Genomic DNA, 12,358 nt, shown 5'->3' with positions numbered 1-12,358 from the left:
CTAGGTACAGGAGAGCAGTGGCAAGTAAAGCTGATAAGTCGAGATATCGCATCAAAGTAGCCGACCATTGATATTACGCGAGACGTGGGTGAGAAGTCACTGATGCTTGTTACAGTCAGACAGATGACCTACCTCGATCGTTTCCGTCAGGGCGTTCTTGTAAATATACCCGGCTATACGCGTACCCATATACATTATTCATGCTAGGGGAGTAGAAAAGTTTGGATTATTCTTTCCAAGGGAAAAACGATACAAGTAAGATAAATGCGAGAGTGTTTAGAAAGATTATATACACATAGAGCCAGCGCACAACTTAAAACAGTTGACAAGCGAACAAATCTTACGCGGAAAAATAAGTGGCGTAGGAACCAGGGGGACAAGGGGCAGTTACTGAAAAAAAGATACGAGGGGGCAAGAACGTCATTCACATGGAGTCGACCCTACTTCCTACGCCACTGATTTGTTTGTCGTGACAGAGGAGTTTTTATATATATAAACCAAATAACAAACCTGATATTTCTTCTTTTGCAGTAGGCTTAATTGTGGCTTGCATTCGAACAGATTTCTTAAAGAAAAATTTATGAACTAAATATCACCCCTGAGAACTTTGTATTCAAGGATAGGAACATAGATAAGTAGTATCGTCTAAAAGGTCATCGATGTCACGAGTTCGCCGTACCATTCGACGACTGTGACGTGTTCCTGACGTCACCTAACGAAGATGCATGTGACACACTTACCGAACATCACTCTAAGGACTGGTAACACCGCAGCAAGGAAAGTCGTTGGTCCTTGGAGTCTATTTTTCTTACATGAAAAGACAAAGAACTAGTAGATCAAGAGAACGGATTTTTTTTTTCAATTTGTCACCATCGGACTTACTGGCTTGAAGGATTACAAATATCTGTGTTAAGAAAGAAGTGGAGGATAACTGTTTGTCACAGATCACTATATTTCGGTGTACTTGAATTAGCAAGTATAATACTGAAACAAATTTTACCAGCAGGTGGTCCTACAAAAAATTCGAATAAAATGTCGGATGAACAAATCTTTTAATGTTTACGCCGGTTTACCTGGACACTCTGACTGCGAAAAAAGGTTTTCTGTGCACATTCCAAGGATGACAGTAAGTCTGGAGGAAGAAGTGTGAGTCTGACCAATGACGACATCAACTGAAAATACAGCAGAGCAACATGAATGCTGTGTAAGGCAGACTGAATAATGTTCAAGGATTGACCACGATGATACTGTTGTGTTGTATACATGAAACTAACTGTGCATTTCTTTAGGAAAAACTTTTTAGGTTGAGTGTATATATTGCTAGCAGAAGAGCTGTCAGCCCGAGGTAGGGTGGGAACCGTTGTTCAGGTGTGGCTGACGCCAGCGAGACATTGCAAGGAACGACGCACGGCTTACATCAGGAGGTGACCCAGCATCCACAATGGCCAGGCCACACAGCGTGAAAAACACATGGACAGTTCTTGAAGTCTCCACCACTGTTGTGCTTGTGTTGATCCGCATGTTGATTGTGTTCGTAGACGAATCTCAGAGTGCGAGTTTGGGTGCTCAGGTGAATGTGACCCAACAGGCTCTCGCTGGACCTCACTTTCAGCATGAATCTCAGAACCAAGACGATGAAGGTAACTGCATCCAGAACTTTCATTTTTCACTCAGAAAAAAAACGTCTATGGTCTGTTTACTCTCCTGTGTTGACTAGTTTTAAGAAACATTTCAGAAAACATTAATGTAAAACGTATAACTCTACCACTTTCATTTCTTAGAAGTGCAGATGCAGGAAAAGTCAGGACTTCAACCAAGCATTGAGGTGCAGAGGCTTAAAGCAGCTCAGACAGTAAGTACCTTTCAGTCTCACTTGACAAGATAGGTTTTAGTCCGTCAGTCATGAACCATTTGTTCACAAATAATATGCCAAAGGAGAAAAAAAAGCGCAAAAACAAACAAACAAACAAACAAACAAACAAACTTGAAGCAAAGACAAAACGGGAGATTAGAAATTTCAACAGTTTTAAGAAATAGATATTATTATCGATACGCCGCGGAAACAATAACCTAGAAATAAAAATGGCTTGTCTAATCATGATGTAGGGTAAGACTGAAATAAGTTTTTATAATGTTACATATAATGCCACCAATGTCGTTTTCAAGAGGACAGATCACACGATTGTATTTAGTGTCCTGACACTGAACTGTAGATTACAGATGGATCGAGTGAGGTTATATCGCTCACCTGATAGTAAACAGTCATGACCAAGTGCTTCAGATAATGATGCTCTTCATGCACTTTGCATAAACAACAATGGGATACCTATGCTGTCGTCAGCAAACAGATGACAGTCACTATGTAGGAATTTTGCCTATATAAAGCCTATATATGGGATTACATAGTAATCTGCATACAATAGAAATGACACGGTGAGCTGAGTAAAGTTCTGTACTGTGATGACAGAACCTGCTGCTGGTAACCATACTCAAGCAAACGTGTCAACCTTCATCTACCCCAACTTTTATAGTAGATGGAACTATGGTGTCCCTCACTGTGACAGTAACAGTTACAGTCACAGACAGAGATGGCTTGCAGTCTGATTAATCCGGAAGGTAAAGATCCTGTATCCTGTGAGAGGATGAATAGGATGAATGCGAACTCGTTTGTATACTTCATTTATTTTATTATATTATTATTTTATTATAATGTTTGTAGATGTAGTCTTCTAAATAAAATATGTGATCCATGTCAAATAAGGTTGAGTATCCTTGCCTTTGCTACTGACGCGATGTTACACAACATAACAACCTGCCAACCTTTCAGTCCATCCTTATTCTTATTGTAATCCACCCGTCATTCATTCTTTCACTTAAATTTTGGTGATTGCAGAATCATAACTTGTGCGCATAGCAAGCTAAGATTGACTTGCCGTTACAGGTAAATCTGAACACCCATCTGAGACAGGGACGGGTACAATTCGGTGGCTTGCGACGAGACCACTTGCAGGTAACGGGCTCGAGAGAGAAAACACACACACACACACTCTCTCTCACACACACACCAGGGAGTGTAAAAACATCCCTGTTGTATGTTTTGGGAACCAGACGTTGATGTATGTCAAGCTATTTACTTACTGTTCTCTATAATTATTGGTCTATAATCTGGCGATATTACATTACTTGCGACTAAGTTGTTAGCTAGTGTCTGTAGAGACAGTCATGACCTCCTCAGTCTTCGTCTTCACGCTTACAGGTAGATGGGTCATTGAGTACAAGGGACAAGAGAACTACAATATCAGTGTCCAAGGGGAAAGTCCTTTGGGCCTCGAGATAACCTTGTACGAAATCGACACAATAACTGGAGTTTCCGAACTTGTACAGAACAGCCCAACCGCAGGTACATTTGTTATGAGTCAACTTCCTCTTTAAGAAATATATGCCAGATCTACTCTCCAACGTATAATCAATCAATCAATCAATCAATCAATCAATCAATCAATCAATCAATCAATCAATCAATCAATCACTCAATCAATCAATCACTCAATCAATCAATCAATATTGCTTGGAGTTCACACCCATGTCCCAACCATCCAACGAGCCAGCGATTCGATCAATTAATATTCAATGCTTTATATTTATCGCCCAATAATCTAACCATGGAACAAACCGACCATCCAACCGAAAAATACTTTTTACGAAAGTTTTGATGACAATTAGACAATCAGCCCTTGTGTCGTCACAGGTCGTCCGACAAGGATTATACTGGATATTGTGGGCGCGGAGCTGATGGGCATGCTCTTTAACATCTCCCTCGTGACGTCAGACGGAAGGAGTCTTGCTAGCGATTGGGTGAGGCACACAGGTGGACCGAATGACCCTCAGTATGCAACCACACTCACCTGGCCTGCTGAGGTGAGGTAGTTTTCAGCGCTGGTTCGGTTACCTTGGCTGAGTAATTCACTAGATAAATGAGTGATTGAATGGACATAGTTTTACGGGAGCCAGGAAAGAACTTACCTCAACTCGTTCATCTGGTTTGTCAAACAAGTACATTTACTTACATAATCAAAACCGTAACACTTTTCTCTTCTTGTCCTTCCTCATAAACTATTGGCTGTTCAGCTTTTCGCGTAAATCACGTGTAGATCGCCAGTCTGTTGAAAAACTTTTGACAGTAAGTCACGTTCATCAAAATGCATGCTTCGTATCTTAAATAAAGCCACAACAAGTAAACAGCAATAAGTAGATCGGTGCAACACAAATCCATGTCCTAATGACAAATGGGAGCCTACTCATGAAGAATTCTTGCATGTGACAGGTGTAAATGGAAGGAAAAAACTGTCTGCTCAAGATGAACTCATGTTTATTTTATACATGTATATGTAGATTAAAACCCATTTTTTTTTAGGGGGGGGGGGGCAGTAATGACAGTTAACGGGCTCTATCTCGTCTACCTGGGCTAGATGATTGTTAGGCACAAACTTTCCCTCTTTCTCTCTCAGTCCGTGTACGTCCTGGCGGTTGGCACAGAGAGTAGCGGGGACAGCTTTCAGCGTCAGAGCCCCTACACGTTTGTTCCAACGCTCATTGACCTCCAGCTGCTCAACGACCCCGGCACCAGTAAGAATACTTTTTGTTTCTCGCTCCACTTTCTTGCTCAGCAAGAAAAATGAGTTTCGCACAAAAGACTGTTGTCAGATTTTTTTTATGTAGGCGGGTATAAACCTGTAAGAGAGAGGTTTTCTCTAAGAAAGAGGTTTTCTCGCTGTGTTCTCACGTGAATATGTGTGTGAGCGCGCGTGTGCTTGTGTGTGTGTGTGTGATGGGGGTGGGGAGTGGTACCTAGACGATACCGCCTTTTAAATAACAGCAGAAGGTCAAACAGACATAATTTTATCTAAAGAACATGCTACTCCTTTCTCAGGTGTTATGCACAGTTCTGTGCCCCTGACCATCAGGTACACGGTGACAAACTATGGACAGACAGATACGTTGCTGTTATCTACGTCAGTTGATAACAAGGCAAGTAAGATATTTACTTCCGGTAAAAAGCAATCTTTGTCAGAAACTGATAACAGGAAAAAATAGCTGCAAGAAAATAGCATGATAAAAATGAGAATGACAAGGAGAAAAAGGACGATGCATCGATAACAGAGAGGACGTTGTTGGTGGTTGCTTTTGTACTTTTGTCGACGACGACGATGACGATGACGACGATGAAGATGACGATGATCATGATTATGATCATGATGATGATTTGATTGTAGGTCTTTGAAGCAAATGTATCCCCATCCAAGATAGTGCTTGGTCAGGGAAGCACGTTTACCGGAAGTGTCACAGTTACCGTAGAGGAATCAACAGTAGCATCATCGGAAACCGGGTAAGCTCGAAGAAGGAAGGAAAAAAAAAAAACTCACATTGCAAAACTGAAATAATCTATACACATACAAAAATTATGATGGAATTTAATTGTAGGTCGACTTGGTCAACACCATACATACACACAGTATTTTTATCACGCAGGTGTATTTGATACTTGCGAAGCCTGTTGACTGCTAAGTCGTGTAGAGTCGTGTGTCTGTCTAGTTCCTGGATGTTGGAAAGTTTGATGTAAATGGATCGCTTCGTCTTCAGGCTACTCCAAGTGCGAGTGACAAGTCGCAGCGACCCCCACGAAACGCAAAAGGCGACTCGTCTTCTCACGGTGGGTGGGTCAAAGGCTGACGACAAGCCGCCATCTTGTCACGTGATTTCTATCACTAGCAACTGCAGCGCCAGCGCCGGACCAGATGGGAGGCGCTCAAAGTGCGGCGAGGGCCAGTGGACTGTTCGTGCGTTGGTGTCTGATGACGTGTCAGGCCTGGCGTCTGTCTCCTTCAGTGGCGTCAGCGCCTCTGACGAATACGTCATCGAGCCGATCATCAAAGGTCAAGCGACCAAAGAGGTTCCCGTGTTCTACAGGTATCCACAAATTGTTGTCTTTTAATAAGCGGTATTGATCATTAAGGCAGAAATCCTATGTTGAAGAATAATTAAGTAGTCTAGGGTCTAATCGCGTGGGTGATAATTACGGCTCGGGTAGGGAGGAATGGGAATGGGAATGGGAGTTGTCTAGTCACAGGTGAGAGGGTTTCAACCCGGTGAGCTGCATCGCAGTCGAATGTACTGTCTACAATGCTATACGCTGCCTGTGAGAAGACAAAGTATGTATTGAAATAGTATGAATAGTAACTGGCGTTGTTTACTGCTAATCTAAACTGATTTTTCTCTTTATTTTCCGTATCAGTGAAAGATTCAAATGACAGCGTGGTAATGGTCATTTCAGACTAAGTATGCTTGGTGCTGCTCTGTTGTCTAAAGTGACTACGTGAATAATAATAATTGTTGTTGTTGTTGTTGTCAAAGAACCACTTGCTGCAAGAAGAGCATCACTCTGTTAACGTCTGATGAGGCTGGTCACGCGAACATCTGTGAGTTTCTTCAGGACTCCATTGGCGTGACTACAGGCAAGGTGTCGCAAGGAAAGGTTTCTCCAAACACAAAACAATCTTTGACGATGACATCATCGCCTGTTCAGCGATCGTCAAGGGTTAGCTCAACCACTTGGTTTGGGCCGACTCTCCAAGGGGAGACAATAATTGTACCTCCGAGAGAGTTGCAGGGTACGACTTACTCCCCTTTGTCACTGAACGCAAATTCTCATCTCGAAGGGGTCACCAGAGAGCAGGTTTGTGTATGACTGTCTTTTAAAGTAAACTTCTTGTGTCTCAACGAATTAACGAAAAAAATATGTTTATTTTAATTTACCTGTTAGTGTTTATTTTATATACTAATCGTAGTCAATGTAGAAGGGTCTTTTTTTAATTCTTTTTTGGGATCATTGAATTCTTTTTTTTTTACTCTGTTCTTTGATGACAATGATGACGACGACGACGAAGAGTGTATTTGAGAGTGTGATACACACAGGAAGTCTGCGAGTGATAGACAACAAGTTTTTCCATTACGTCGAAGATAAAACAAATTTGCACCACTTGATTACTTATTGTTTTCTATGGAAATCTGTCAAAAATCAATTTACCTGTCCTTACTTTATCTCAGGGCGCGGAGACGGAAGATTACTCTACAGTAAAGGTAGCAGCAGTCGCTTTGGGATCTGTCGGAGGAGTTGCAGGACTTTCGGTCATCATTCTTTGCAGCCTTTACTTCTTCCGTTATCGTCGATATCGCCGACGAGAGAGTCGAGATGATGAAGACAACCTCAGCAGCTCCACCATAAGTACTGTATCTCAAGCATCCGATTTCCGTTGTAGTGTTCCCTCACGAGCGTCCAGGCGCGGACTTTGAAAGAACACATAACAATGGGAGCTACGGACAAAAATGTTTTGAAAACCTGGAGAGCGAAGCTTAGGCCATGCCACGATTATTTCATTCTAAAAGAGGAGGGAAAGCTTCTGAAATAGAAGAAAACCTGACTGACAAGGCGACAAAAAAGCTATCTCTTTGCGGGTTTATGTTCAAAATCAAGTAGAACTGCTGAAGGGCAGCACAGATGACAGAAAAGTGTTGCTACCCTGTCAATTGGTTCTCCTCATAGTTCACACATTGCATGTGCCCTGCTGTAGTAAAGGCTGGATCTTTAAAGAAGAGGAGTGTCTACCGGATGCATATGAGGAGGCAACATAAACTTCATGTTATGCTCACTTATTTTTCATCAGAATTGTACGGGTTCATTTTAATCATTAGACACCATGAATTCATCCATCCGGTTTATTTTATGCCAACGCAGTAGGTACTCCAAACTGATTTTTGAATCAATAATCAGTAAGAAATTGTTTCATCCCTATTTCCATGTTAGCAAGTTTTATTTTGTAACTAAAATAGTTTCCAAGTTTTTATTATTTTATTTTCTGATGCATTTTTATGCTTGAAGCTCTAAATAAAATAATGATTTTAAAAGGTCAGCACACCAACAATCAGGTGCTAAATACTTTGATATCGCCATCTGGCAGAACTAACACGAAGAACTGCTCGCATTTAAGACACCAGGTATTGAAAAAATATTATTCATATCACTACAAAATGGGATGGATTTTTAGAAAAGTCAGTTCTCTAAAAGGTATTTATCTACGCCAGCATTCAAAAAAAATGAGTGTTTTAAAAATGATGTAACTCTAGTTGTAATTAAACTACAGAAACGGTTTGGTATCAATGGATTCAGATTGTTCAGCAAATTGTTTTTTTTTTACAAGTCACTGATTTCAAAGTATGTTGTGGGATCTTTTGATGTGTGTTTGATATATGATCTTCGTATTTTTAGTTACCGTGCTGCAAAACAGCGGAACTCTCTCATTATATTTATCATCTACTTAATAGCCTGTATTACGCTTCTACAATATTTTTTTATAGATCGTATTGAAGAACACGGCTGAGTTCTGTTACAATAAAAAAGCACAGTATCTCAATCTTCAGAACAGAAATACCAAACTCTTGAATGAATATTCTGTAAAGTTTAGGTTGAAGAAAAATCTAGTGTTTGTAGAATATTGAAAAAAAAACTTTCTTCAAGGCCAAGACAGTGATACCTAGTCGAATTTATATATGTAACCTTACAAGATTACGCTGGTCTATCTTCAACTCTGCAAACCAGAAACAAGTTCAAGTAAAAAATAACGGCCATTTTGTTTTCGTTAGCATTACTCGTCAAATTATTAAAGACCATCGTCATTTGTTTATATTTTTAATTTAAAAAAGACAGGAAATCTCTACACACAACAGCTAAGGAATAGTTCTTTATATTGTCTATAGTTCAAAGACATTTAAAGAACTACTATTAAACTAACGATTTTAATGAGAAATTTGGTAGAAGATGAAGTTCAGTTCATCACATTAATCGAATTCGTACGACAAGAGCTAATCCCTGAAAAATTTACGAAGTTCTCCACAGTTCTTTGATACGCCCGAATGGGCTAGCCTCTTCAAATTCTTGTGACAGACTTTACTTGCTTGTCCTGGAAGTTTAATGCCATTACACACTCACATACACTACACACAGTGTAGCGGAGTCCTTGCAGGGGACACTTGGAATCCCCATTGTACTGTTATTTCACATAAGCAGGAGAAGAATTGAACAAAGGGTTCAAAACCCGAGCTGGTCACGTGAGTCCCTGCACAATCACCATTGTACACGAAGACTTTTTGCTCCAGGCCACTGGCTGTGACTCTTTATTCACTCCTAGGTGTGTGGTTTCTTCTCACCCGATACAGATCTATCGGAGCAGAAAATTAGAAACCCCGATAACTTCCAGGTAATTAAGTGTTAGATGAATGGCCTGTCAAAGTTGACCAAACAAGGGTTTGCGGAAAGAAAGTAGGTGTGGCTTGGAGGCATGATTGACAAGGGGTTCCACAGATGGGCGGCGCTGAACCCTTCCCTTTTCAGCTTCATTGCCATTTGCTTCTTCCACTTTGTCCTGTAATAATAACAACAATAGAATTTGTAAACTATATTTCCCGTGTGGATGCGGGATCAATTACGAAAGATTTCAAAGGAACAGACAGCCAACTATGCATGAAAGACAAGCGCCAGCAAACAGATGATACTATAATAAAAACCAAAGAAGTGCCCGGATGAAGATTAAAAATGAGGAGTGAGCGGAATAGTTTGCTTGAATTATTAAAGATATATATTTAAAATATGGAGTTAAATAAGTTGAAGGACATAAATAGGTTCACTGTAAAAGGTTGATATCACTAATTGACTCAAAAACGCTCATGCACATGCATGTTTCTCACATTGTGGACAATTTGTTTTAAGTCATTAAAAATGGGAAGATAGTATTGGTACCTGTAGGTCATAGGGAATTATTCAGAGACAATTCATTTCTCGGGATGAAATATTTTTATTTGGGCAGTGCGTGTCTCCTCTTGGTCGCTACCTTGCAATTCTCAACCCTTTTAAGGGCTAGGTACCCAGTCAACAATAGGCTGAGGGAAGTATCCTGCATTTGTAATTCTCATCCCTTTTAAGGGCTAGGTACTCAGTCAACAATAGGCTGAGGGAAGTATCCTGCATTTGTAATTCTCATCCCTTTTAAGGGCTAGGTACTCAGTCAACAATAGGCTGAGGGAAGTATCCTGCACAACAAAATATCTAGCCGCCTCCATCCTCGTATGCCTATGTTCAAACCAGTAGACCCTCCACTACACCGAAGTAGCTTTAACTAGAGCAAACAAAAATTTTAACAGGTTACATATTTATTAACCATATTTCAACAGATAAAGTTAAAGATTTAAGTGTTTTTAAAGTTTTCGAGTGGCTCCTACCTTCTGTTCTGGAACCACGTTTTTATCTGCGTCTCTGTCAAGCTGAGGTCTTTTGAAAGCTCTACACGTTTACTGACACTGAGGTATCTGTCTTTCTGCAATCCAGACAAAAAATCAGTTACAAGATTACTTCTCTCGATCGCCTGATCTACTCTTTTTATGCGTGTTTAAAGAAAAAAAAGTGTGTGTGTGTGTGTGTCAGTCTGCATGTGAAGACAATCCAAAATAACGGGGGAGAAGAAAGTACAGGCTTTTGACGAGGAGAAAGGATTATGTGTCTATGATTCTATGTCTTCATGGATCCGAGGGCAAAGAAGACGTTTACACATACATAGCTACCTTAAATTCCTCCTCAAGTCGTTCAAGCTGTGTAGAAGAGTATGCCTGCCTCGGTTTCCTGTCGACAACTACACGGCGCTGACGACGGGCTGAGCTCTTCTGTGCTGGAACACAAATTATGTATTATTCGTCTGAGGGAAAGAGACTGAGAAGCAGAGAGGAAAAGAGAAGAAAGGCGAAGAAAGAGAGAGAGAAACAGTAAATAGTCTTTAAAATAATTACATGAAAAATGGATACTTTTTCTTGAAGTTTTAGAAGTTTAGTGAGTGATCTTTAAATTTTAGTTAGCGTTTCCCACCAGTAATGAACTCTCCAAAGAAACATATCTGAAACGAAAAGAAACATATTTACAAGTAAACAACAAAAAGAAAAAAAACACTTTAGCATTTATGCATAACATTTTAAACAATTATAACATGTAAATAGCTTACAGAGTATAAAAAGATAAAAAGTCATTTTGTCTCAAAAAATAATGAAAAATGCTGCAATAGATAAAACGTACCTTCAATCATTAAATGTCTTTGGTAAAGAGACTGGTACATCCACCCGGTCTGGCCGAGACTTGCGGAATACGGAGGGTAGTATGGACGCGATATGGAGTCAAAGGGAGAAAACCCGTTTTGAAAGCCGGACGACGACATGGGATGAAGCAGTCGGAGGGAAGTGGTTGCAGTGGCGGGGATGGCTTTTCATCCTCCTCTTCCTCCTCCTCTTCGACGCCATTGTCCGTGAAAGAAGGCGAGGCTGCTTTTGGCGAGGAAGGGATTTCAAGGGTTGCGATTTCTCGGCTTCTTCATCTGTCTTCAATGCTTGTCCTTCATCTTGGTCTACAGGTGACCCTACGTTGGTGTCAGTGACCATCATCCACAGTTGCATTATTTGTGGCATCATCGCCAATAATATCCCGAATAGACAAAAACGATGGTTTTGACTGATGATGCATTTTCAGGTTGAATGCTTTTGTAATCTGAGGCAGTGAGATTGAAGATTCCTCCTGAAGTGACTATTATAGAGACCCAATATGACTGAATCACATCCAGTTAAAATCTTACAACTTATTGGTTTTCTATGATTTTTACACTCAAACCGATAGAGGTGACTGAAATTTTTGAATTTTTATCTTTCTGAAATTCGTTTGCAACGTTTTCTTAGCAACAGTGCACACGTTTGTCACTCTTAAAGAAGACACGACCGATCACCTTTACCAATCTTACACTACCATCATCTAAAATTTCTTTAAACGCAGTTTCTATATAGTCACCAGCACGCATCTTTGCTCCACCCATCCTTTCCTGAATGCGAGTAGACTTGCCATCGAGGACCCTCCCCTTCCAGGAATTTTCTTTCAAGGAGAAAGAGGACCCAGAGCTAAAATCGATGGAGTTATCGATCTGTGGAACTGTTTCTCTTCTCCAATCCAGAAGCTCATTGCCTATGGCTCCGCCCTCGCCTTTGAATAGTGAGATTAACAGACTGGTCTTTAGCGGTCGTCGGGGGAGGCAACCGCAGATTTGAACCACGAAGGGTTGTTGTCCAGCGGGTCACGGTTCTGCTGCAGTTGAATTACAATGCATCTTTTTATCGATGCCCATCAGAAGACAGAATCACATTTTTTAAAGGCATTGCTGAGAAGAATTTGACAGGCAGCTGATGCTATTGCCGTTGCTGTTGTTACTGTTGTTACTGGTGG

At 40.6% G+C, this 12,358-nt stretch overlaps 2 protein-coding genes across 2 annotated transcripts; one reads left to right on the top strand and one right to left on the bottom strand.

The window, feature by feature from the left end:
- The first annotated feature begins 2,416 nt into the window (after positions 1–2,416).
- On the top strand, positions 2,417–7,835 carry LOC112558279. Its single transcript, XM_025228644.1, has 10 exons — positions 2,417–2,616; positions 2,942–3,010; positions 3,257–3,400; positions 3,749–3,918; positions 4,509–4,626; positions 4,931–5,028; positions 5,274–5,386; positions 5,641–5,967; positions 6,412–6,733; positions 7,105–7,835. Exons 1-10 carry the CDS (start codon positions 2,589–2,591, stop codon positions 7,348–7,350), a joined length of 1,635 nt encoding a protein of 544 aa, XP_025084429.1. The 5' UTR covers positions 2,417–2,588; the 3' UTR covers positions 7,351–7,835.
- A 1,320-nt stretch (positions 7,836–9,155) lies between these two features.
- LOC112557656 (homeobox protein ceh-19-like) lies at positions 9,156–11,881 on the bottom strand. Its single transcript, XM_025227649.1, has 4 exons — positions 11,171–11,881; positions 10,669–10,772; positions 10,330–10,424; positions 9,156–9,476 (listed from the first exon to the last, which is right to left on the bottom strand). The coding sequence occupies exons 1-4, from the start codon at positions 11,307–11,309 to the stop codon at positions 9,323–9,325; spliced, it is 492 nt and encodes a 163-aa protein (XP_025083434.1). The 5' UTR covers positions 11,310–11,881; the 3' UTR covers positions 9,156–9,322.
- Positions 11,882–12,358: the final 477 nt, after the last annotated feature.

The sequence above is a fragment of the Pomacea canaliculata genome, linkage group LG2 (genome assembly GCF_003073045.1).
Source record: "Pomacea canaliculata isolate SZHN2017 linkage group LG2, ASM307304v1, whole genome shotgun sequence".
NCBI classification, from domain to species: Eukaryota; Metazoa; Mollusca; class Gastropoda; order Architaenioglossa; family Ampullariidae; genus Pomacea; species Pomacea canaliculata.
Note: the sequence above shows the minus strand (reverse complement) of the source record. Positions and strands in the feature narration are given on the sequence as shown.

What these genes read in the sequence shown, in the direction of transcription:
- LOC112558279 (XM_025228644.1), top strand. Translation starts at nt 2,589, where the DNA reads ATGGCTTGCAGTCTGATTAATCCGGAAG. An exon ending in CAGTCTGATTAATCCGGAAG is followed by an intron (nt 2,617 to 2,941) that starts GTAAAGATCCTG and finishes TTGCCGTTACAG; the next exon opens with GTAAATCTGAACACCCATCT. An exon ending in AAGGGGTCACCAGAGAGCAG is followed by an intron (nt 6,734 to 7,104) that starts GTTTGTGTATGA and finishes ACTTTATCTCAG; the next exon opens with GGCGCGGAGACGGAAGATTA.
- LOC112557656 (XM_025227649.1), bottom strand. Translation starts at nt 11,309, where the DNA reads ATGTCGTCGTCCGGCTTTCAAAACGGGTTTTCTCCCTTTGACTCCATA. An exon ending in GACTTGAGGAGGAATTTAAG is followed by an intron (nt 10,425 to 10,668) that starts GTAGCTATGTAT and finishes TCTGGATTGCAG; the next exon opens with AAAGACAGATACCTCAGTGT. An exon ending in ACGTGGTTCCAGAACAGAAG is followed by an intron (nt 9,477 to 10,329) that starts GTAGGAGCCACT and finishes TTATTATTACAG; the next exon opens with GACAAAGTGGAAGAAGCAAA.